Source organism: Phalacrocorax aristotelis, chromosome 3 (assembly GCF_949628215.1).
Source record: "Phalacrocorax aristotelis chromosome 3, bGulAri2.1, whole genome shotgun sequence".
Lineage (NCBI taxonomy): Eukaryota > Metazoa > Chordata > Aves > Suliformes > Phalacrocoracidae > Phalacrocorax > Phalacrocorax aristotelis.
In genome coordinates, this window is record NC_134278.1 from 84,604,695 (window position 1) to 84,631,671 (window position 26,977).

Sequence of the window (26,977 nt, forward strand, 5' to 3'; positions counted from 1 at the left end):
TTATAATCTGTATATTTTTGGCCAGGAGAAAATTGGATGTTGGTGTCTCAAGACATCTGTGCTTGATACATTTGTTTAATTAGAAATTGACTGCATATCTGTTGCTTTAATGTACCTACACCAATTGTTTTTAAAAATTTTTAGAGGAACATCCTTATTTATAGCTCACACAACCATAAAAGAAGTGGCTTCATTTTAAGTTTGAATACTTCTGGAGACGATTGTGGATTTGTACAAGAACCATGTTACCACAGACATTTTGGGAAGCTTGGGGGAAAAAAAATAAATAATCTGCAGTTTTGATAATCACTGGAAGAAGCAGTCAGAGAAAATGAAGTCTTTAAAACAGTTTCCAAGATCAAAATACTAAACTAGGTCTATTTTTTAATTTTTAAGAGAGCATGTTTATGTTGGAGTAGTTACACAGCATGAAAGCTTTTCCAGACCTGCTTTAAATGACCATTTTAATGGCTCTCGTTCTAGGTCTGATTTCTTTTTCCTTTTTATAAACAACCCCCAGTATAAAAACCGATCAAACAAGATACATGTTTGTGTGACATGTATATCCATTTGTATTTGTATCGTCATGGGCTAATGTTGTTAAGGCCATCTGTAAGTACTGGGAAGACTTCAGTCAATGCGGTTTTTTTTTCAAAATTTTAGACCAGGATAGGGGAGCAATTGCTTACCCCAAGCAGTAGCCCTAACTTCCTCCCTGCCTCTGGATGGTGTGTTACAGTTAAATGGGGCTGGACAGAGCATGGCTGAGTCCCTGAAAACAAACAGAACTAGAGCTGACTGAAGTAGTCTCTTTTAATATCCAAGAGCTGCCATTCAGGCAATCCCAGGATTCTTTATATACTTCTTTGACTCCATGTTTTTTTAGGCCACATGTTAAACAACCAACTTCGTAATCAAAGCTTAAAACAGGGGATAAAGTAATATAGGTGTGTGTCAGACTGCTACACTGGATTTTGCTTTTTAAATAAATCCTGCTTATGCGGGGGTGGCTCGCTCTTGATGCCGCCTCTTCCCAGACCTCTGTTCTTTTTAAGATAAGGGATTATTAATTGGCATTATGGTCTCAGGCCTCAACTTCGTACCTGGTTCATGGGTGGCAAAGCACCGTAGTACTGCCAAGTGAGTTACAGTCATGCTGGAAGAACTCCTTCCCCCTGCCCTGGTGACACTGAAGAAGCACCCTGTGATTTCACCTGTTGCTAACAAGTGTGCCTACCCAGGGCCTTGGGTCACCCTGATGGATATTGGCTTCCTGGTTTGGTCTGTTAGCTAGTTCTAAACCAGATGTAAGAGGTTTTTGCTGCACTGTAAGTTCTTGTGTGTTGGAAGACTCATTGTAAAGGCCTTTGTAATAAGCCTCCTTGGTAATAAACACAGACTGAAGCAGGCTATCTGATTGCACAGACATGTCTTGAAAGTGAGTTAGTGGCCGTGCTTTTGGAGGTCTGGAAGCTTGTGCATTACATGTGCCTCTCTCTCCTGTAGCACATCATGTAGCCCAACAGTAGTTCCTCTGTCCCAACAAACCGTCTTTTGCTTAAATTGACTTGGCATCCTGAGTAAGTGTTTTAAATCAAATCCCTATGGTTCTTCAAACCGCACCTGGCTGAAAAAATGTGAGTTCATTCTGACTCACTATCATGTAACTACAGGTCACCAAAGCAAATGGAATGATTATCAAGTGCTCCCTGTCTTCTTCTTATGAGAGGTAGATGTTTTCCCCACTTTGCTGAGTCATTGCTTACAAAGTTAATGTGGTCTTAAAAATACTTGCCATTAAAGTACTAGAGTCATACTGTTTTTTGGTGGGCAGTACTAAAGCCCTGCGACTGGCCAGCAGTGCACAGTTAACCGCTCAGTAACACTATTTCCTTTCACTTATTGTGAGAACTTTGTTTTGCTTGGATAGATAAAACAATTTTGAACCCCTGAGCTAACCCTGATGTTTCCAAACTTATGAAATCCATTTTAATTCTTGGTCTGTAGAAACTGAGGTTTAATGAAGTAATCATTCCAATTCCATATTTAGTGTGGGAGTAAAATATCTCTTGTGTAAAGATGCTATTGGGCTGACAACTGCACTTTCCCTTGCTCTTGCTTTTTTCTGCCAGTGGAGCTTCTTAGTAGCCTCAAAGTTGTTTCATTTCAACAGCTTGGTCTACGGTCAAATGCAAAGCATGAAATGGATGCAAGATGTTCTTTCTCCAGAAAAGGATGTGTGGGCATTTTCTTGTCTGTGCAGCTGTGTCTGCAGCTATTAAGCCATGGCAGCAGTTCCTTTTTGCTTCCTATGTCAGACTCCTCTGTGGATCACAGGTAGCTGAAGACACACGGACACTCTTTTCTGTCTTTTTGCTGTGATTTTACTAATAACAATTGTATAAAACTAAACCTGTTCTTCAAAATGCAAATCCATAGAGCCACGTTAATGACTTTTAGCATAATAGCACTTTATTCTGTTTTTCCTGGTTTTACACCAGCCAGTTTTCATGGAGTACTGTCTTGGAAGAGAGTTTGTAAATCTATAAAACATGAAGAATACCTCTATACCTTTTAAACATTATAAACATATCTGATGTCATTTCTGTATCATTGCGTTAAGTTTTGGTCAGGCAGTTGGACTAGATGATTGTTGTAGGTCACTTGCGGCTGAATCTATTCTATTCTATGGTGGTTTAGCCAGTCCAGCATAATCACTGAACTGTGTTAGCATGAAGCATCAGAGCACTGTATGATTTTTCTGTGACTGTGCCATGCTTGCATGACTCTCAGAGCCAAGGTTTCGTATGGCTAGTTCCTATTTCTACCTAAATAGGCACCTATATGCATGCACAGTATTTATCCAAACTTTTCATAATTACACATTCTTCAGCACAGAAGAGGAGTAATCAATGGTTGTCCCTATGCAGAATTATATTCACATTTATAATGTCTGTGAGGGAACTGGGAAGTAAACTTTGAATCTTGGCTCTGGGCTTCTGCAGAAACTATGACCAGGTTGGGTATCATTATACTCTCCAGCACAGATGGAGGACCTACTTCAGAGGACTTAGCAGCAAGTGACTGACTTGGTAGTGGCTGAAAGAGCTGCTGGCTCTCATCACCCCAGAGTGTGGTTCCACATAGCAGTGACAGCACACGCCATTGTGTGATGGAAGTGCTGGCTCTGTGGGGAGGTTGTGCAAGGGGATGGGCCAAGCTGCCACTAGAGGACAAGGCAGATGCAAACCCAGCAGATGCCCTGGGCTCTGCCTCTTCCACCTTGGCACTCTTGGACTGACTTAGCCCTGTCTTGAGTCAGTGCAAGTCCTTGGAATAGGCTCTACATGCTGCTGTGCTTCATGCTTGCCTCAAATTCAGCCTCAGCATAATTAGTGTAACAGATTTGGTTTTCTTTGTCCTGGTCATATATGTTTGGGTTTAAACATCTTTTCCCCATAAGGCAGAAAATTCTGCTGTGAAGGTTTTAGGCACAGCATGGGTTATTATTTTGTGCGGGATTTTTCCTAGCCTTTGTTCCAAGGTCTGATTCAGCAGAGGTAGCAGAAGGAATCACTCAGTTGCTGCATATCTCTGGACTCAGTAATCCGCATATGGTTTACAACATGCGAACCCTACAGCGTTACACAGCCCCTTTGCTAGGCAACACCAGTCATTTGGCTTCGCTGTATAGAAAGTTTCCCACTGACTAGAAGGAGATACTGACGGACAGACCGGTCTGTTTTGAATGCCATAGGTTACCATCGAAGTGGTGGATGGCCCCGACACTGCGACAGACAAGGCTCTGCAGAAAGAGAGCAGCAAGCCTAGCTGGCCAGTCCCATCACCTGACTGGAGAAACTGGTGGCAGAGGTCCTCCACCTTGACTCGCATGAGCAGCGGTGACCAGGACTACAAGTATGACAGCACTACTGAGGACAGCAACTTCCTAAACCCTCTCGGTGGGTGGGATAGTCACGCACCCAGTCACCGGACATTTGAGTCCAAGGAGCAGCCAGAGTATGGTAAGTTTGTGTTCCAGGCCTCTTACAGGCATCTTGGGATTGTAAAAATGAATTCGGGGCATCGATGAAAGTAGGCCAAGCAAAATAGAATTTTTCAACATGTCGCTTTTGTTCATCAGCTTTTAAATACAAATCTGTGCAGATACACAAGCTGTACTGTGGTAGCTGCATTCCACTAGTAAGTCTATAATCTTGAAAATCATACCATCATAAGAGGACCTTTTTTTAGTCCTAAGTGTACTTTTTTTAAAAGCAAAGGAAACAAGGTTTCATATTTATTTTTAGAGTAAGGATAAGTACAAAGTTAGAATCATGTGGTGGTTTGGGAACCAAATTATTGGCTAAATAAGATCTAAAATGTGGTAGTGTTTGGTGGATACACAAATAAGATGGATTATGTTGGTGCATGTGTGGGGAGTGGCATATGCAGCAGGAACATTGTGTATTTGCGTGTGTAATTCTCTTCCAGATGTGTCATGGCAAAAACAATTGTTTTCAGCTTTTGTATGAAACAGTTACAGAAACTAGAAACAGAGAGGAGTTACAGTTATTCGCTGCCCCAAGGGGCTGTAACTCTCCACATGGGAATAACTCAAGGGCTAATCTGTGCTCACAGGTAGCTCAGAGCCTCTCTGATTTAAGTTGTATGTCAATACAGAAGATTTTTAGTTAGAGCAGGGTTTCAAAGCCACAGTACTTCTACCCTGGCACTTCTGTTGCATTCCCTAGATACTGCAGAGCAGCTGTCATGCCCTGATTCAGTCTTATTTTTCCCCTGTTTTGGTTAACTTTAATTCCTAGAGCCTTAACAATCAAGAGAGACTTTTCATGGATTTTAAATGCATACATATGAATTAAATTGTGTGGCCAGAAGATTAAAGTATATTCTTTCGTTTTGCACCTACATTTATTTGTGGGCACACTTTATTACCAAGAATTCATATATTAGATAGTTATTCATTTAGGTAAAATAAAATTGTTTTCACAAATAATTGTGGTAGAAAAAACCCAATAAGAATTACAGATATAAAAATAAGAAGACCAGGTTATGCTCCAGCTGAAAAATCTGACATGGTATATTTAATAGTAAATACTGTGTGTTTCATAGTGCAGTACAAAGACTAGGTAGGTAGGCCTAAAAATGATCCTAGAGCTCTCTGTCGTACATCAGAGCACCCTACTAATTGGAAGAGACTCCTGGCCTTCTGACTAACCTAAAATGTCATGTGCCATTGGCCTTGGCCAGGAGATACAGCAGAAGATCCTGCCCATACAGGGCTTTTATGCTAGTTCCACCCACTGACCTGTTCACACATTTCACGACTCTATCCATCTCCCTCGTCCTGCCCCTGCCGAAAAGCACTGCACGGCTCTGCCTGCCCTTCCTGGGCCTCCCAGGCTGGGCTGTTTGACAAGCATTGCACCTGATCACCCTCCCTCTTCCTCATCAGCCACACGGAGAAAACAATTTGGAGTTGGAAAAGAGCAGGGAAGGCGAGCAGGGCCAGGTAGAGAGGGCAGATCACATTTTTCTAAGATACATTATGCCTATTCAGGCTGCTGTAGTGCAGTCCCCATCAGCAAATCCCAGAACTGCAGGTCTTTGCCACACAGACAGTAGTCATGTTCCCACCCACATTACACCATGGACACCTGATTCAAGCCTGGTGGCTTCTCAGTTGGCAGCGATGTAAGAAAAAGAGGAAAAGCATGTAAGGTCCCTGCCACAAGGAACCCACATATAGGCAGCTTGCTACGAGATATATAACCTTCCCATACTCCTGGCAATAAATGTTTAATAGCACCCCACAGAGTTGTCGTCAGTCATTACATATGGTACAAATCAAATTATGTGTTCTACTAACCAGCTCAGGAAGCTCACAGGCAGTGGAGGGGGGAGCGGGAATCGCATGTAGCACAGAGGCCAGTGCAGGCAGGGATCTGTCCATCTGTCTTGCCTGTACATACACGTTCAGCCTATAGCTATAGAACAGGGCTGGCTCAGGGTCACTAAACCTGATTTTGCTTTGCTACCAGTGCTCATTTAACCCGAATGAGCAAAGGCTGCAAGTTACAATCACAAGGTCAGATAAACATGTGTAGAAATCTACAGAGAAATCCATTAAGCCAGACATTCCCTAGCGAGAGACAACACTTAGTTGGGGAGGCCAGTGGGAAGGCAAGAAAACTGGAATTGGTTCATGGCTTCACAAGGTAGGATGCGCAACAGTTAACTCACCAAACAATGGAGACTGGTTCTAAGAGGCTTAGATACTTACAGTAGCATTGACCCACGGTTGTGCAGGCTTCGTGCAGGCTTGCCCTTAGCTGTCTACCAGAAGGGAATAAAGTTGTGTTTCAGAAGGTTCCTGCTAGTAAACTAAACAGTCAGATTTGATGTTATTTAATAATTCACACTAAATACTACAAATTGCATGTTGTGCTGGGTGCAAGATGCATATGTGGTTCTCTGTATTTGTGGCAGTATTCCTGTAATATCTGTTTCCTGTCCAGGGGACTGAAAAACAAAATTGCAGTTTTCACAATTTATCCTGTGCCTGATCAGTTTGTGGTCAGCAAACATATTCCTGTATACAGGGAAATTATGTGAATCAATGTGTACTGTTAGTTCATGATCCAGCTTTGCAGCTGAGGATTCTCAGCTGCCAAAAGGTCAAAAGAGAAAGGAAATATTTTTTCAAATACAGTTGCATGCATTTCCCTGAGGAGCATCAAGTGTGAAAACCATTTAAACAGCAGGCTTACACGTGGTATTTAGCCCAAGCTTCAGGTAGACACATCTGGATTCCATTCTTGTTTTGCCTTCTTAATAAAAAACACTACACAGTAGTTCTGGGTAGTAGGAGTTTTGTTTCTTCATTTCCTTCCTCATCTTTGTTCTTACGCAGATTATATTGATGGTGAGGGAGACTGGAGCCCATGGTCCCTTTGTAGCGTCACCTGCGGGAGTGGCAATCAGAAGCGGACAAGGTCCTGTGGCTACGCCTGCACTGCCACTGAGTCACGGACCTGCGACAGGCCCAACTGCCCAGGTGTGACCACGTTCGCATGAACTGCCGTCAGACAGGAGTGGGGCGAGGTGGGCAGGATGGGGAGGGGAGAGAGGGGAACCCTCCTGTGCACGAAGCCTGGGGCCCATTTGTTCCCCGGCTGGGGAAGAGTTTCAGTGGGGAGACACGCTGGTTTTCCTACCATTATGAAATGGCAGGTTCTTTGCTAGTAATAACATGCTCCTAGAGGCACTCTACTATCCCCTGAGACTTAAAAGACAATCACAGGCTTTTTTAGGTTACGGCAGTCATTTTTGTGCACAGTACGTTTTGTATTTCAAAGGGTGTAATCTGCTCTCTTGAAACAAATTTGTATTAATTTTAGAATTTCAGAACAGCTATGCTGACTGTTCCCTCAGCGAGCTCTTATTTTGCTGTGTAGTGAATGGGCATGCCTATGTTGTGAATACCTTCCCCTCATTGTATGACTTTGAAGTTTGTGCCTAATGTATAGAGAGTTGCTTTAAGACTCCATGTGTATTAATATGAAAAAATGTTTTAAAGACTTGCTTTGCTGCACTCCAGAGACTTTGGGTTCATTAAGCTACAAAATTTCCTGTCCTGGAAAGTCAATGTTAGGGTGGAAATGTCATCTCTGGCTCATTACACGTTGCTTGATAACTGGAGACATACAGAACAGCAAGTCTGGTCCTGCAACAGCTGTGCACAATGGGATGAAGGAATGTATAGTTTTGGCTTGAATGTATTTAGAAAATATGACCAAGGAGCCTTACCCTAGCTCCTACCCATCTACAGTCATTGACATGTAAATGCCAGTAACAGAGGTGTCACTCTTTGAGGCTGTGCTGACATTTTTAAGATTACAAGGGTAATCTTAAGCAGCTTCTGCTGTTTATAATTCCACTGTCTTGTAATGGGTAATCTATTGGGTATCTTTATTTATCTTGGGTATCTATTATTCTGCATCTACTGCTGGAGCTAAGGCAAAACCCTATGATAATTTTATTGAAAAGCTACCTGAGGCTGTTTTGAAGCTTTGCAAGCCACTGTTATGCCCCAGTTCAGGAGATGAGGAAAAAGTTCATTGGCAAGAAGATCGATGGTGAACAGACTTCATTATTAACCATAGAGTTATCATTAGCTCTTTAATAAGAGCTTTCTGCTCTCTTTGGAGGTCTTTAATTCAATGGAGAGGGAAAAGAATCCAAACATGTTCACACACTGCTTTGAAGAGACATTTGTGTTAAGCCTACATGGCACAGAAATGTTGGGGAAACATCAGGCTGGTAGGTGGGCCGAACTAAAGCAGCAAGGAAAGGATGTTTACTTTAGCAAATCAATTAATGCATTTTCTGGCAATCTGTGTTTTCTCTACTGATAACAAACACTTCACTGGATGTTGTTGGAAGATCCTGATATTTTAAGATCCTGATATTTTATTTGATTGCTATAGGTGGGGGGGGTGGGGGTGGGATTGATTGGAGAGGTTATCTATCTCTCACCTACTCCCACCTTGCAACTCCCTAGCACTGGGAGAGACCGGCAAGCACCAGTCATCTTGTAATAGCATCATTCTTCCTGAAAAATGGTTGCCCACATATGGATATGAACTTACTCACCTGTCTTCAGGCATGTTGCTCTGTTTTAGAAAGTGGCACAAAGGCTGTCACCCTTAGCCATCCCATTTCACCCAGGGCTTTAGAGCTTCCATTAGGATACTTGTTTTTATCTTGTCAGTCACTTGTGACACATGCTCTGGAGAAGGTGCTGGTCACATAAAGCTGACCAGGTGGCTGTTGGTAAAGTGTGTGCAAAGTTCCTACCTGAAGTACTGGGAGGCACTTGGAAGCCTTGTATCAGGAAGAGGAGGAACAAAATTGGTTCCCTCGCTGCTGTCCCCACACTGGGTTCATAACTGACCAGTTTGTTGCTTAGATATAATTTAAACTCTAAAACTTGAAAACTTTTTGACCTTTGCACTAAGCTAATGCTTTATCTTTCTAACACCACAGATTCCTTGGTCATTATACTTTTAAATTAACATCCCCTCCAGCAGCAACTTCAGATTACTTCCTTGCCTAACAAAAGCACCTTGCAGACCTGGGGAAGAAGGGGATGGCAGGGTGGCAGTTGACTGCATTGTGTTTTAATAGGAAAACACCACCACCACTAACACGTGTTTGCCTTAGGGATTGAAGATACCTTCAGGACAGCTGCCACAGAAGTGAGCTTACTTGCAGGAAGCGAAGACTTCAACGCTACCAAACTGTTTGAAGTTGGTAAGGAGCGTCGTCAATCTTTCAGTAACAGATAAGAGACGACTTAGCTTTTCCTGGTTTGACTCTTGCTGTGGGACTGAGATTTTGAGTTTACCATTAAAAATATCAGTAATAATGGCCATTTATTGTCTTGCTTAAGTTTACAATCTGAACCTTAGCTTGCTTCTGTCATAGAATCTTTCTCCTCTTAAGTCTTAGCAAATTTCTGTGCTTTTTTCGTAAAACAGTAATTCTCTGTCCTAGTTCAGAAAAGAGCTGTAAGGCTCCACACTAATGGAGGGGGGAAAAAAATAAAATACTGTTTAGCATTTTGCTGAAAAAGCCTCGATTGGAAGATACTATAAAAGTATTTTAGGTACAGCTGTCACATTATAAAAAAAAGGACAGTGACTTTTATGAGCACGCATAGCTTTTATAACTATGTGTGCTGCAGTGGGGCTAGCTAAAACAATTTTATAGGGCATGACTTGGTACTGATCTATCTAAAATTTAGCCCAGCCCCTGTAATGTTCTGATTTCATCCCTCCAATGAAACCAGAGTGTGGCCACTGCTAGACACTGGATGCTGGACTAACAGCATAAGTAATGTGTTCCAGCACCTCCCTGCTATGGTGGTAGAGCACAATAGTTAGTGACAGCCGGGATAGGACTCTTTAAGGAGATAGAAAAACAGGACACAGATCACTAAGTAAATATTTTGCAAGAATGTTTGCTCTAAGAGTTTTAGGTCCCAGTCTTTGCCTTACTCCAGTCCTGTTAAGTAAATGTGGACCAAGATGTGCGGGGTTTTTTTTTGAAAGCCCGTAGCATGATATAGACACCTTAAATAATGTTTTAGGTAGGAGACATTTAACTGGGTTCTGCCAAGACTCTTGAAAAATAATAAAGTGCCAGTATTAAATATGCTACTAGTCTATAAATCTCTTTAATCCCAGCTATAAATCATGGCTCTGGTGCCATTAAATCCTCCTAATGTACAGGCACTTTGATATTACATCACATATGCCTTTTTAGAATTTGAATCACTTTTGGCTACATTTGCCAGCTAAGATGCCAGGCTCCGTGTTTGAACCTCAGCCGCTTGCAATACCCCTTTGGGAAGATGGGGACCAAATGGAAAAAAGTATTGGTTAGTTAAAAGAAAGACTGAATTAGGTCTTAATGAACTTCCAAAAAAGTAATCCAGGCTTTGCTTGCCATCTTGATATTTCTAGCATCATGAGAAACTTAATCCTTGAACATCTGAATCTGCTGTTCTTAGAAGGTGAGTGTGTGGACTAGGGGTTTGTTTGGTGACTGGCATCAAATCACTGTGATCTCTGTTTCAGTTCTGTCACTTGTAAACCCATGACAGTGTCTCTTGTGCTGCACAGGAGTATTGGCAGCTTAACTGGAATTTGCCAGGTAGAAGACATGGCAGAGATTCTTACTAGCATGGTGCTGCACAGTAATTCAGACTAGCACTGCCTGAGGCCCTGAAGCCAGTCACACAAGTGATTTTTTTTAATCTGACAAAACAGCATATTAACAAATTGCAGGCAGGACTGCCCTTCCTTTCTTAAGCAAAGCACTGGTGCTGAACAGTTACGCTTTACTCATTATTTGTTAACACTGATCATATGAACTGGGATGCTGCATAATATCTTAAGCTTCCATTTGCTGCCCTTAAACAGATACTGATAGCTGTGAAAGATGGATGAGCTGCAAAAGTGAGTTCCTGAAGAAATATATGCACAAAGTGGTCAATGATCTTCCCAGCTGCCCATGCTCCTACCCCAGAGAAGTTGCCTACAGCACTGCTGAAATCTATGATCGAATTAAGAGGAAAAACTTTCGCTGGAAAGATGGAAGTGGTCCAAAGGAAAAACTGGAGATCTATAAGCCCACTGCACGGTACTGCATCCGCTCCATGCTCTCTTTGGAAAGCACAACGCTTGCAGCACAGCACTGCTGCTATGATGATAATATGCAGCTGATTACCAGAGGGAAAGGGGCAGGTACACCGAACCTGATCAGCATTGAATTCTCAGCAGAACTCCATTACAAAGTGGACATTCTGCCTTGGATTATATGCAAGGGTGACTGGAGCCGATACAATGAAGCACGGCCTCCTAACAATGGGCAGAAGTGTACAGAAAACCCTTCAGATGAAGACTACTACAAGCAATTTCAAGAAGCAAGGGAATACTGAGAAGATTTCCCTCCCCATCAGACCCAAAATAGCACTCATTTCCTGGATGCCAAAGACCTGATAATGGCTGTCGCCTTGACAGGGGTTGATCACTTTCTTTCTAATGAGTGTATATAGTTGTAATATAATACATAAGTATTTTCCATAGTGTGTGTAATTTATAAACACATATCTCTCTATCATCTCACACATACCTATTTTTACATACAGACATACCTAAAACTTGTCCTGGTAAGATTTTTATACTGCAATAACGTTCATTTAATAATGTGCATTTCCGTTTTACTCCCCAACTCTAACATAAGTGTAAGGTGGGGGGTGGGGAGTTGCCATCACCATCAGGCCCCAAGGCCCCAGCTGAGGAGGGCATGTATTTAAAAGTTGTTATAAAAAGTAGGATTGAAGAATGTACTCTTCTATATGGGAATGGTTTACAAGATTAATGCACCTACAGCATCGGTTTTCTCTATAATGGATTTCATGACTAATCATATCTAAGAAAGGATTTTTTTTTTGGAAGTGTAAAAGTGAATATAGACAGTTACTAGCAATTTTTTTTCTTTGAATTCTTCCTGTTACCTGATAGCTCAGGTCTTTGCAGTCCATCTGGGGTAGGCTTGCAGGGAGACATAGCTGTGGTTTTCCTATGGAGCAGAAAAAGTCCTGATGCAGTGGTCTGCGAGAGTTACAAACAGCCCACTCCTGGAGACACTTCAGATATGGAGCTGTCAGCGCTTACGTCTTATGCTGGGAAGCAGATCTTCAGAGCAGCTACCTGTAAACTAAGCATGCCATAAGTCTTCGGAGGAGTGAGGCCAGAGAATGAAACTATGTCGGGGTGGGGGAGAGGAATCACAGTTACTTCCCAATTTTTAGTATTAAGAGTGTTTATATCTGCTTGTTTCTCTTTTTTAAGAAAAGACATTTATTTTTTTAAAGAACAGGAAAAGTGGACTATGCATTTCTAAGTTCCCTGAGATAAAGCATGCAACAAGCCCTTTCCCCCCATTTATCACACGCTCAGTGCAGAGTGTCCTACAGAAGAAGCTATTCTTTAAGGAAGCTCTCTGGGAGGAAGTATTGGTGAGTTAATATGTCTTAATGTTTTTTTTTTTTAAAGCTGGCATTATTTTTGTAAAGTATTTATTGAATTGTAATAATGACTCACACGTGGGGTGTGTCTCTAACATGAAAGGCTTCTGTAAATGGAACTTGATTGCCAAGAATAAGACTGTTGATAGGCAAAGGTTTTACTGCCAAATTTTCATAAAGTGCAAGTTTACATACATAAACCAGTAACTAAGCAGCTGATACCGGCATTCTTATGAAAGATGATAAAAAATTACACCATGGGTAAATAAATACTTAACAGTTCCATCCTGTAAAAGGCTGTCCTGCTGCAAGTCAATGTCTTCATTTGGAAAAGTAAGGCTATATGTTTCCAGAGAAATGCCTGGTTTGGGGTTATGGGGTCTGATGCACATATGTGCACCGCCTATGGAATTTCCCACAGCGGTAAAGCCTATCTTGCACTGCAGTCAATCTTAGCTGAAAGATTCAAGACAGCCACAAAAGACAATTCCTTCTGCTGTGCACATGCACACATAAACGCTGTAAATCTTTTCTCTAGCTCTGTTGGCCTTCCAGATGCTGGTGGATTGTGACTTCCCGGACTGATGCATGCATGGTCCCTCCCAGCATTAACATATGCATAGTAAGTCCCCTGAGCCTGGGAAGTGTGAAACTTGTGTTGCTCTGCCCAGGTGGTACAAATCAGAGGATTAAAAAGCAGCCTGGGCCTTGGACACCCACTCTGACCAAAGGCGTTGGTGCATATGCTGCGAAGGCTCTCCCTAGCTCTGCCAGACCCAGTCTGACAGGCTGCAGTGCCTCAGCCCTTACTTACGCTCCAGGTTTCCAGAAACACAGTGGTCCAGGCAAAGCTACTGCATATATGCAACAGCAACTGATCTACTGAGGTAGCTTCAGCCGCTGGAAATCTTGGCCCAGTCATTGGATCTTCCCAGATGCAGGCTTGAGTCGGAGTTGGGGGGAGACACGCACATATTCTAGCACTAGTTGGTAGAAACAAAACATGGTTAGTTGAGCAAGAGGGTAAACATGGGGATGGCCCCTTAATTTTATAGAATCCAGGTTTTGTAAATTCTTGCAAGGTCATAAGAAGGAGCCACAAGCTAGCAGAGCCAGTTAAATTGACAGCAGATGGATGAAAAGCACAAGCAGCTCCGCAATCAGTCACTTAATAGGGAAGACAGGTATTTTCTGCAACATGGGGAGAAAGCTCGGCTTTTTATTTCACTTAGCAGTGTAGGGGGCACAACAGTCTCAGGTTTCTCTGGAAGGGCAGTCACAATTCTTGAAATATAAAGCACATCCCTGCAGTTTATGGATTAGTAAATTATGGTGCTATTGAGAAATGCTTCTATGCCATTAATACTGACCATAACAAATAAAGTGTCAGGGAAGAGGGAAAATTATTCTAATAAATGAAATGACGCACAAGTTTCAAGTGTTACCACTTGTACTTTGCCAAGGCCAGAAACTATGAAGGAGCCCAATAACCACTGATACAGACCTACCACATTTTTTATAGGACGAGTCCTGGAGCAGACATCAAGAGTATTTGCACTTGCGCAGTCTTAAGCAACAGTCTTTATTAAAAAAAAATAAGTCTGATTTTATAATAAATTATGATCCATTCAGTGCTGGGCTGCTTTTTTTCTTTATCTCCTTCCCAATGACTAAAATTGTACCTGGAATGACTTTGTGTAGTAGTCCTTAGCAAAGTGCTGGAGTTTGCCATGGCCAAATTTGGCTCAGTCTCTTAAATATAGAGCTCTTCATATTAGAATCAGACCTGAGGAAGGGTTTGTGGTCTCAGGTTCCTAGGGCACAGGTCAGCACTTAGAAGAAGCTGTTGTTAGTTTCTAAGTTACCACAGAATGGGTGTATTGGACGACTCAATCAAAAATCTGAGGGGGACTGAAAAAAGCAGAACTAAACAGTGTTCGTGGTCTCAACATGAGAAATCCTCAGGGATTCCTCCACACTAGCCATCCTGCTTCCTAAAAGGAAACATCAAATACAGACATTACAGCAATCTCTCCCTATCTGAGCACTTCCATTTACCTATTTCTCATCAGCAAAGCCCACATAGGGTGTTTCCACCTCCTGGCCTCTCATTCCTCTGCACTACCTTTCTCTTGGGCAAGCACAGCTGTTTGTGCAACAAAAGGAACCAGTCAAGTCACCCAAGTTCTTTTTAACCCAGATCAGTCAACAGATACAGATTACCACACAGCTTCAGAGTTGGCAGGAGCACCATAAGCTGGCACTGCTGCTGAGAAAGATGTGTGGAGCAGCGCCCCGAGGCAGCCATAAATGGATTGAATGCCTACCTTTGATGGTTAAAAGGCTGAGTGGGCCTGGCTTCACATTGCCCGAACAGCTGCTGAGCAGCAAAATTCCACTAACATAACCTGCAGTGATGCATATGGGTTATAGGACAATATAGTGAAAAATAAAACCATACAGACATTCACAAATCCCCACAGTCCTGCATTAGTTACCAGCTGGATTTTTCTCCCTCCCACTGTGCAAAATGGTTAGCGCTGTCAACACAACACATTCTTTCAAAAAACACTAGTACGTTCATAGGACTGCCTTTTCCATATATAGCATTTTCATTGAGATTGTAGGGTTGGTTCCTATGAATAACCGATGCACCTGACAATTTCAACTGGGGGGAGGTCAGGCAAGTCGAAGGCAGGGGGAGGGGGGGAAGTAACTTTTCCCAGCTGAAGAATCTGCTGCTTCGTGTGGCAGGGGACTGTAGTATGTATGTGAGCCACTTCGCAAGGGGCTGCCCTGTCAGACCACGAAAAGCCCTGATGCTGCAGACTCTTACCCATGGTGCTCTCCCTGGTCGGCAGCAGGGAGGGGCGAGCCCACATCTCACAGTGCTGGCCCAGGGAGCTGCCCAAGGCTGAGGAGCCACTGGAGCCCCCCTTGCTCCCCTTCCTGCTTGCACTGACAGCAGGCAGCACCCAACAGGGCTTTCTGTGGGTGTCTACTAGGCAGCACTGCCTTGGTGTATGCTCAGCAGCCCAGAGTAAAATATTCATCCATCCTCGGACAAAATTACTCATGGTCAGGCTGGACAGACTACACAGAAACCTGGCGAGTGGCATTCCTAGCAGGGTCACGAAGCTGGCAGGGCGCCTGTGTGTAACCCACCTGAAGGTCCTCTGCAGGCTCCCTGCAGTCATCTGACACCATGCAAGGGGCAACGGCATGGCAAGGCGAACTCTTTGCTCCAGACAAGGAAGCCTGAAAAACAGATGGGCAAGCTTGGATCTCTTTATGCTCACTGCATGCACCAGCATAGGTGCAAGAATGGCCACATCCCTCCCGCCGTACACACAGAGCCCACAGCGCTTAGGAGAGTGGGCATGAGCAGGAAGATGACCAGCAGTAAAATGACACTTTTTCCAGTAAACTGATGTGAGTGTATGTTGCCACCTGGCTGCATGGCATTTTTTTTGTGACAGCTGAGAATGCATATGTTTTGCTATCACCAGTTCCCTCGGTAACTTTTAATGGAAAAAATGTGTGGGCAGTTTCTATTATGCCTGCACTGGTTCAGAAAAATTAAGGGGTTGGCTAAGAAATCACTGGTTTCATGTTTCATATAAAATACACACATGCATATATTTATATATCTATGTAAATTAATTTAGGATATTCTCTAGTTGTGCACTTCGTAGCAGTACGTTGCTGTGTGGTGGCTACAGGAGTAGCCCTACAGAAGAGCACTTCCTTTCAGCCTGCACGGGGGATGAAGCTATTCTTGCACTTGCATGGAGGGAAGAAGGGCCAGGAAGCTGAAGTGGCAGCAGTCATTCTTCAGCTCTGCCTTTTACTTCCTGAGTGGCATATTCATTTTTCTGTTTCAGTGGCATTGCTAAAGCCACAGATGCCTTCTATGACTGTGCTAATCATCTATCAGTTTAGGGAGTTATAAATTTTTTTCCTTGTTTGTTCTCTATCACAAGGCAGCACTGCGGGGGAGGATTTTTTACACACAGAAACTTTTCATTCAGTGAAGTGCACAATGTCTAAGGATCCAGAATTCTACGTTTTGGAAGTGCTAGCAATGTTACACAGGCCAAACCTAACAAAACTAAGTGTGGGTGTTTCTAGTTTTCAGAGGAATGCTTAGATAATATTTCCTTTTTAAAACTGGGCAAACAACGTTAAATGTGTTAAGTAGCAAGAGTTTGCTGTTTATTATGGGCCTGACCAATGCTTTGCTTAGAGTGGAACACTGCTTCACTCCCTGGCGTTCAGGAGGGCTCTGCTATAACTGACATGCCCGAAGCAAGGGACAGCACCTGCACAGCATGGTGGTAGATGCAGCATGTGAGCCAGAACATTTGGGGAGCAGAGAAGGTTTGCGAAGCGGCTCCTACTCCAGCCACCATCTTCCAGGCTGGCTCTTGCCTCTGCACAGCTGTGCTTAACCAATTCACTTGTACCCAAAGCCAAACTGCCACCCCCCGCCCCAATTCCCAGGACAGCTCTTGAGGGGATATTGCTCATCTGCAAAATCAGAGCCAGGGCACAGCTGGCCCTGGGAGGAGCCCTGTCTGGCTGAGTAGGGCACACTGACTCAGCTAAGAGGATGGAAAAGGTGCAAATGTACTTGACTGTAGAGGCACTTTTGAGATTTTGCTCAACCACACAGGGCAGCAGGTTTCCCCCCCAGCACCACCGGCTGCACAAGAGAGCAGGAGCATTGGCTTGGGTCACTTTGCAACCAGCCTCTTTCCCCACAAGGAAGGGGAGACCCAGCCTCATCTTTCTCACACACAGCCAGGAGACATAAGCCACCAGAGATGCACAGGCTGGATGTGGGAGAGGATGCTGACCCAAACTGAACCTCAAAACCAACCACATCTATCAATGCCGGGTTGGCTGGCTTGGTTAGATATACAGTGTTGTTTTTGCAGCCAGTGCGACTGCCCTGTAGATTCAATCCATGAGAAAAAAAGGACAACAGCAGCGTGCTCTGTGTCTGAACATCACCAGCACTGATGGGGAGCGGGAAGGTGGGAAGCCCTGAGAGCTGTGTTCTTCAGCAGTTCAGCAGGTAAGAAGAGCCAATGGTGCCAAGCTGAATCTCAGTCCTGGGATGGACACGGCCCCCAGGCAGCCATGCAGGGAGCTGGGCCTCACCCACACCAAAGGGCCACATGGAAGAAGAGCTGAGCTTTGATGACTAAGTCACTGTCAGGGGGTCTTTGGCCTACATTAGGAAGGAGATGCAACCAGATCACATGGCTGTAGAAGAGATCTGCAAGACAAGGGTGTCCCACAGGACCAGCTAGTCCATCGGATACCTCCAGGCTGGTAATTATGCAGTGAGCTACAAAAGTTGCTTTAACCAGAGGTTAAGCAGGGAACAGGAGATTTGCTAGAAACTGTGAGGTTTTTCCTCCCAAGAATATCCACCCGTTTCTCCCATAGAGTACCTTCTGCAAAATTCTCCACCACTTTCAGCAGGTGTATAGCTGCTCTCCATCCTCTTCAGAGCCAAAGTCCTCCAGAGAGGTTCATTGTCTGGCAGCAAAACCAGGAAAAGGAACAGCAACAGCTGTCAACCCACACACAGCTGAATGACATCTACCACATTGTTGCATCCCAAAAATGCCAAAAGCTGCTGGACCCTTCCCTGTACCAGCATTCCCAGTTTTTCTACCCACTTGCTGAGTTTTTTCCAAGTAAAGCAGGGTGCAGACTTCAGTTAATACCACTACAGCTAGCTAGGACTGCTTGAAAGCCTCCTGTGAAAGACACCATGGCAATATGTTTGCTGCTCACCCTGCGGTGCAAGGGACAAGTGACAGCACCCCTCCTACCACTAGCTTGCTCTGTATCAACTTGCATGAATACATTAGTACATGGCACAGGCATTCCTGTGTCTCTGAGCTCTTGAGTCAGACAGTGAAGCTCAGCACCACTAGCAACAGCCACTTCATTGCCCTGACTTATCCCAAGATACTTCTCATGCCAGATTTTTCTTTTCTTAATGGGAAGAGGCAAAAACCAGACCTCCTGCATGAAGACAATTTGTCTCTTCTGGACAGCTTCCAGCATAAGGATGGTACTTTATACATATGGGCTCTCTTTCATGTTTGATTGCTGGACTAAGATCACATTGTTGTCCAGCTCAAGAGGGGGGGGGGGGGATAAAGAGTGAAAACCACACAAATCAGGAAAGCATTAGGTAAACGGAGCTAAGAATACATCTTCTGACCAAATGGAGAGTGATGCTCTTTCATATAATTAGACCGTCTGCAGGAAGTCAAAAAGAACAAAAACTCTGATGCTTTCAGTGCTGTGGGACATGTGCAATCCCCAGGAGACGATTCCCGAAAGCACTGGGTCGGCGTCCCTGGGCAGGTTGCAAAGGGAGAGTGCGGTTTAAAATGCCCTCAGAAACTCTGCCGTTGTGTTGCAGTTCCAAATGCAACACATTCAATGCACCCCTCATTCAATGAAGAGACACGCATACATGAAAATAACATGTGAAAACAAACCCTGACTGATTAAAAAAATGTTTGAATACTGCCTTCAGATTTGCACAAGGTGAGCAAAATGCTGGGTTTTGGCAGTAAAGGGACAGTGGCCCAGCCAGCACAGAAGCAGGTCAGATGAATGGGACTGTACTTCAACACTGGAGGAAAAGATACTCTGCACAAACACATACATCAAACAATAAATGATCCTGTCCTTCACATAATGACTCTTTCCTTAACCACCTTCTCCTTACTGGGAACGGCACAGCAATGGGCATATGGGCCTGACACTCACATCCCTGCTCAGTGCCACCTATGCCGAGCGGTGGGGATACAGGGAAACAGATCCATCACCCTCCATAGTCAACAGCAAGGCTCAAATCATCTTTAGCCCAGTCCATTGTTTTGGGAATGAACTCTTTACCAAAAAGAAACATGTAAACATTTTCCATTCTCTTCTCTGAGCAAGAGTAACTTGTAAATTGCTTCCAGCAACTTTGAGACAACAAGAGAACAAGCAATTATCAACAAGCATTATAGTCATCGCTTCACACGAAAATGGTTTTGAGACTGAAGGCATCCTGGCAGGCAATTGGAAAGCATTCCTTTTTATGCTAATTTTATTGTATTTTAGACCAATTTTCCATGATTTGAAACGTGTGATGTAACAAAGAGCTGGAATGCCTTCTTTTGTCATAATATTTCACACCCAAGGCCTCAGAGCACTTTTGTGAATCAAACGCTGCAATAGTTTTGCAAAGCACATGGATTAGGAAGTAAAGAACTGGAAATAGAGGGCAGTTTTCAGAGTTGGTGGTGGTCACAAAGGAGCCTATAACAAAACCAAAGCAGTGTCCCGATGTCTGGCCCCCCAGTCCTGTGCCAGTTGTCTTTCTCTCCTTGGGCAGACATCTGCTGTCAACCTATCGGTTCCCTTCACCTCACGCTGGAGCCCCTCACCCACGCTGCACTGCGCCCCAGCAATGAAAGAAATTCAGAAAGAAAGGTGAGACGGTTTCATCAAGTGAGGAAAAAGTAAGAAATGGCCAAAGAAACATTGCACAGTCTGCACTTTTTCAGGTTCTCCCCAGGAAGGAAACAGCATCAGGCACCATTGCTAACTGGACCATAGCTAACTGGGACCATTTGATGGTCCCAGTTCAATTCTCATGGACAAGCAGCCCCACTGCAAAAGCCAGCTGAAACTGGCACTGTTAGACAAAGAGCTTAAAGCCTAAGGAAACATAGAGGCTGTGCTGCTTCTTGAAGATGCCACACAACCACATATGGGTGAGGCTTTTTAGTACTTCCATGCAAAGGAACTCGCCTATAACCATAGGCAATGGTAATGCAAACTTCATTAGGTTACTGGCACATAACTAAAGGGCTTCAGGGAACTATGAGCTGTTAGCTTAACTATACCCATATAGCAAAGCTCATATAACCCCTTCCTGAGAGCATTCCTCCACCAGGAGCAGAATTTCCACACAAAATAGGGAAAGAGCTGGGGCCCTTCCACTAATACAGCCTTTATCACATGAGCATTATCTTAAAAAAAAAACAAAACTATTATCTGCCCATGCTTCTTACGAGCAACAGTCAGTCCCTGCACACCTTCAGGTGGGACAGGCAGTCTTCTAAGACAGCAGGACCACAACCATACCCAGCACGGTTTGCATTGCTCTCCATATGCAGTATGTTTCTGTGCCACAATACAAAACCTCTCTAAGCCCCTCTCAGAAGTGTCAGCTACCACAAATATTCATGAGCTAATTTCCCCCACAGCTTTAAAGTTTGAAAATTAATACTATCCTCTTGATTTTTAGGGAAACTCATGGTGTCAAGAGAATTAACTTGACCAAAGTCAGCGAGGAAGGGCTCTGGAAAAACTGGGAACTGACTGTAAATCATTTCTCCCATAGCTCACCATCTTAATTCTACAGGTATAAGCACTACTAGGGAAGACCGCTGGAACATAAGTGGTTTGAATGCTGATATTTTCTAAGATTTCAGTGATTAAGCCTCATTTCCAACATCTGTTTAGACAGAACCTGAGCATCTATGAGGTTGTGCAAGGCAGAGCCCTGTGCCCATATTAAACGCTCTCAACATCTAAAATAAGCACATGTCCTCCGTGCCTCAAAGAGTACAAAACAGGGTGCATGCAGACGGCGCAGACATTTGCTCTCAGCAGCTGTCAGGAATGTGCTGCTTACAGGGTGGCTCAGTGATACACCGTCCTGCATCCAGGAGGACTTTGTTCTCTGTGGGGTGAAACCTCAGCCTTCAGTTTATTAAATGCAATCACAGAAGCCAAAAGGATGAGTCACAAAGCCAGTTCTGTAAGCATACATATCATGAAAGCGGACAGGACACACATTTTCTTCATGGAGGATTGCCTGGGTCTGGCAAAGCCCTTCTGATGGGCACGGGCAGGTGGTTGGGGCATAGCCCCCATCCACCACCTCCCACCTGATGCCAGACAGGGCTCAAGCAGATGGCTTGTGCAAGTACTGGCTGCAAACCAGCCGCAGAGCAAAGGAAACAGCAGGTACAGACACAGTGGTGGGGATACACTGGCATGCAACCTCCCCTTCAACCCCAGCTATAAAGCTCACTCTCTTACTAGCCAGGGTTTGGCCAAAAAAAGGGGAGCTGTGAGTCCAACCTACCTCCCTTGGATACAGTGCTGTCTCACTGGCCACATCAGCTCCCAACCCACCTTCTCACCAGCCAAGCTCCTCCTAAAGATAAATTAGGAAAAGGGAAGGGAGAGGAAGAGGAAAGAGCACCCCTAAAGGCTCCACCAACAAAAGCTGCTGGCACAGGACACCTTTGCCAGCAAGCAGATTGTAAACAGCACTGGCTGTGGGATGCAAGGCATACAGAAGCATGTCCTGGCTTAAACTGGGCAGCATTTTTCTGATCCCTCCACCCTGCTCAGCAGATTTCTAAGGCTTTGCCAGGACAAAACAGCTGCCCGACCACAGCAGCTGCAGCAGGGCAGATGGCCTTTTGGCAGGACTGGATCCTACCTCTCTTCTGTACCGGGTCTGGGCAACAGGCCTTTGCTTGGGAAAAACAAATCTGCCTGTGGAGCAGTACTAGGGCAGAGGAAAGGGGGAGCGAACACCTGTGCATGCTGCTGCTGCAGCAGAGATGTCTCTACCTCAGAGAGGACCTGCTCGTATCCCCACAGGGTCTGGAAGGAAAACAAAAGCTAGTGCTTAAAAGCAGCTCTGGGGTCAACTGTGCCTTTGCGGTGCCATTGCTCACAAGTTTCCACCCCATGGCTGTGAGCTCCTTTGGTGGTGTAGGTAGACCATCAGAAAAGCAACCAGCGGTCTGATTGGCTTTGTTCTCCACAGCCAGAGTGTCTTTTCCTTGCCCCTGCTTCCAGCCAGATGTGCTCACTGCCTCTCTCCTGCCAGCCCTTGTGTTCCCCCTGATTTTAATTCAGCAATTCAATTCAGGAAGCTGACCCAGCTGAAATCCTCAGCAAGAAAAAGAGAAAAAAAAAAAAAAGAAGTTTCCAACCAGAATATAAGCATTGCCTTTGAAGACAAAAACCTTCCTAACTTGTTTAAAAAAATAGAAGAGATAGGCTGACGTGTCTTCACAAAAATCTTATTTTAAGTTGAAGAAAAGTGCCATGAAAATACTGACCTAACACCATAAACTGAGTTGAAGAGGAGATGGTGCCTTTACCAAAAGAGACATCAGGCTGTATGGAATTGATCACTAGTTTAATCTTTTAAAATAAATCTGCTGGCAAAGTTATGACATGAGCTACTTAATTTGTTGTCTTGAAACCTGACGAGCATTTAAGATTTGTTCCCAAAGACTGGAAAAGGGGGGAGGAAATGCAGGCACTATATCCAAATCCCTGTGTTGAGATGGCATCCTCTTTTAAAAAGACACTGCAAAAAAGGCACCACAACAGCAGGCCGTGGCTGCAGCAGTGCTACTAATGAGAAGGAAATTGGGGTCCAGCAGCCTCACAAGGAAGCCCAGTCCATTGTTCTGCCTTAAAGCAGGCTGAACAGTGTTTCCAGCAGAGCTTTGTCCCATATATTTTGAGAAGTTTACGCTGATGAAGGTTTTGCTCCACACCTGAGCATCTTCCTCATCAGTATGTTTTTGCATAAGCTGCCTTCCTTTTGGCTTCAAAAGCCATACAATCTTTGCTATGGCTGACATGGAGAGTAACTCCTTCCCTTTCTCCTTGCAGCCATCCTCTACGTAGCAGGAAGTTGTTACTGCACCAAGACCCTGCTTTTGTCTCTCCTAGGCTTGCACTTTCTCTCTTGCTCTCTTCTCACTTCTTCATTTCTTCTCGTTTTCCACGAAATGTGGTGCCCAAACCCATGGGGGTTTTGCTGCAAGGATACACTTTTGTGTGCACATTGTTGTCCCTGTTCACCCCAGCTCCATCAAACTCCTGCACTTGTTTCAGTTTCAATGTATACTACAATGTACATCCTCCTGATTGCCAGGCACCCTTTTGGAAACCTTTCCCTAACTCAGCCAGAATTCAATTTTTCTGTTATTTTTTATTATTTTCATAACCTAAGATTACAGAGGCTGCCATATTTGAAACAAATAATAGGCAATAACACTATTCAGCTCCATCAAAAATTCAAAACCTCCTCACTCTTTCCCAGGTGAGACACCGAAAAACACTCCACAAAAAACGTGGCCCAAGGGCTCCAGAAACCCAAAGGTTTGGCAAGTATACCTTGGTGCCTTAATTAAAAATCCTTGACAGTTTTAGAAGTGTTTTGGTTTTTTTGTACAGGAGAGAAATTGATTAAATCTACCTGGATGTATTTATAGCAGCTTAATCTTCTTTGAGATTTCATATTTTCTCTGATTTGATAAGACTGTAGCCCTTTAATAAGTTGAAGTATTCAGACGCATGACAATCTGGCACTCAAATTATTTGCTTTAGCATTGCAGATTGCACAAGAGACATGAAAGGTTTCAGCATAGCTGGAAAGTCACTTTTGATGAAATCACACATAGCTCCAGGGGCTGCATTCTTTACAATTTGTGCATACTGATGGTATGTGTCTCCAGATGCATTTTGACAACCCTGTGCCATTTTCAGAACTCCATCTGGGACTCAGGAACAAAGCAAATGCACACGATCCTGAGGAAGACAGTGCTGGCACAACTACCAGCTGGAATTTCTTTAAGGAAGCTAAGTCGCTTGTTCATTTTGCTGGCAGAAAAAGATAGGAAAATGAGTGTTCCTGTTCTTGATGAACTTTGTGATACTGTTAAATCCTTCAGACAACATATAATTCATGGCAAAGCTGTGGCAGAATTCCTTTGCACTTATCCAGAGCATGGCTCTCCCCCAAAACACAGATCTCTGCCTTCATTTCATACACAAAAAGTTGCCCAGATGAACAATAGCTCTAACCTTAGAGAAAAATCAGAACACTTGCCACCATTTTTTTGCTTCAACCCTGCCAACATTTATTGTGACTCCATCAACTTCATAGTGTTTTTGCACTAAAATAAAGAAATACAAAAGCAGGTGCCATGCGGTGAAACAGATTGGCAGGTGACTTCAGAAGAAAGTTTGACAGGTAATGCCTTGAGCTTTGCCATGCAAACACCAAAGGGGATGGCACAAATGATGCCCCATATCTGTCAATGCCCCTCAGCACCAACAGCACCAAGCAGCACTCCCAAGGCTGCATGATGGCACATCCCTGAGCCCAGAGTAGAATGAGGAGGTGGCACATACTTGAGCTCTGACCACCAAGGCCAGCCTAAGTCTCCTCCATAGGTGCTGGCAACCATTTGAGTTACACCAGCCCAGGATTTAGCCTGGGATTTCAAGTCATAATTAATACCCATCCCAGCTTTGCATTTCTTTTAGAAAAGAGCAGTGAATCACAGAAGTGGATGTTTGCAGAGGAAATCCTCAGCCACAACGAAAAGATTTCTTGCTTTATCTCCCCCTCTCAAGTATTTTAGCAGACAGACAGAGGATTTTCCTCCCAGTGACAATAATAACTATGCTCATTTAAGAAAAATATGTGGAACAGGAAGACCTGCATTCCTTGCGTGAAAAACAAGAATGGTCTGTGCCAACTGCATTTTTCAGGAACAACTCATCCACAAGAAGAAATGGCTGCTGTGATAGAGTCAGGACCAGTGAGGCCTATGGTAATATGCTATATAACTGACAGATGGGAAAAGTAGAGAGAAATGTGGCTTGGTCTTTGTTTCTTCCAAAGTTTCCATTATTAATATGCCTCTTGGATTCACATTGGAATGAGTCATAGCTTCCCTGCTCCTTGCTCCTGCTGCTTTTTGTAGCAAATGTACCTTATTTCTAATTGTATTTTACCCAAATGTTTAGTTATTTTTTGTTTAAGAGACCTCTTGAAATACACCCTGACATCTTGGGTTCTTCAGGGCAATTATTTGGAAAGCTTGTCCTGCAGTTATTTAGTCACCTGCTTAACTTCATGTGTAGGTCCCTAAATGACTTATGCTTACCAAAGTGATAAGGCTTAAATGCAGTCCAGTAGTACAGACAACAGTACATCTATTGGATTTTATTATCATTATTAATTATTACTATTTTTAAAAGAGAACTCAAGGAGGGAGGAAAAAAAAAGCTGGGAGTATTTGCTAACCTCTTCTAGAGGGGAAAAGAGTGACAAAGACACCAGCCTCACATATGAGGTAAGGAACTGCCCACATTTTACCACACCAGGCAGTTAAAACCAAGGACAACATATTTCCCACCCTCTGCCTGACCACTGCTACCTTGAGAGCAGGAGCCCATGAGTGCTTCCAAAACATCCTGAAGCCTTACCCTCCCTGGTGGCACAGGTGCAAGTGCTTCTCCTACATCCAGTAGTTTTGCTCAAGTCACCCAGGGCCATGCCAGCATAGGGCATTGCCTCCTTTAAACAAGGGTGCCATGACTCTTCCATTTCTTTTGTGCCAGATCTGCTGGACACACTGGGCAAAATCTAAGGCAGAATAAGAGACATCAGTGCACAAAATTTTGAGAGGCAGGCATTTGTGTATGGGGTCTGTGCACATCAGACCACTGTCAGCATGCGGTGGGGCTCACTGCACCATGCCCACCTGGGTGAGTGGAGGAGGGCATTTGGCGCCAGCCAAAAAAGCAGACACTAAGCTGTGCCAGTCTCACAGTGTAAAAACACTCAGCTCCCTTTCGGCCATTAAAATGAATGAAGAGCAAGACTGTTTGGATAAACATCAGCCAAAAGAAACCTTGGAAGCAGTTAGAAAGCTACTGCTTCATACAATATAGACCATGTTTCCAAATACAAATATTACACTTGGCAAGGATGCTCCTTTGCTTCATGAGTTATGTTGCATTTTGTTATGTTTAAGTTTGTGCAAGAAGTATAAATAGCTGGACTGGTATTAAATGAGCTTTTCATATTTTTTTGCAAAATATCAAAATGGTCCCAGCTCTTCATGGAACAAATACACACTATATTCTTGTGCCTGAATTTTCATTGCTAATTACAGAAAGTACCATGTAACTGAAAAACAATGTTCAAGAGCCAGACATGAAAAATACAACTTTCCTATATGAAGTCATTTTTCAGAAAGCTGTCTAGAGAAGGGCATCTGGTTCATGATATAATTTACATGGATGCATACATGCTTATTTACCTCACAGAATAGTAATTCTACTCACACTACACTAGGACATGAAACGCCCCCGTCCAAGCTGGGGAAGAGGTACTTAGTTTTGATCTTTGGTCGATCCCGTATTCCCCAAAATCAGCTTTAATAGGCAGTCCTGATTACAGACATATAGACACAAGACTAGACTTTCTAC

The 26,977-nt window shown here is 43.8% G+C and overlaps 1 protein-coding gene across 2 annotated transcripts in view; it reads left to right on the forward strand.

Annotated features, from left to right (window-relative positions):
• Positions 1 to 11,672, forward strand: part of ISM1 (isthmin 1) — a 37,105-nt gene extending 25,433 nt beyond the window's left edge. For both annotated transcript variants that reach the window (XM_075088244.1, XM_075088246.1), the window contains 4 exons: positions 3,758 to 4,025; positions 6,935 to 7,078; positions 9,247 to 9,336; positions 11,010 to 11,672. In XM_075088244.1, coding sequence (XP_074944345.1) covers positions 3,758 to 4,025; positions 6,935 to 7,078; positions 9,247 to 9,336; positions 11,010 to 11,527 — 1,020 coding nt within the window. In that variant the 3' untranslated portion in view covers positions 11,528 to 11,672. The remainder of the gene's footprint in view (positions 1 to 3,757; positions 4,026 to 6,934; positions 7,079 to 9,246; positions 9,337 to 11,009) is intronic.
• The last annotated feature ends 15,305 nt before the right edge of the window (positions 11,673 to 26,977 follow it).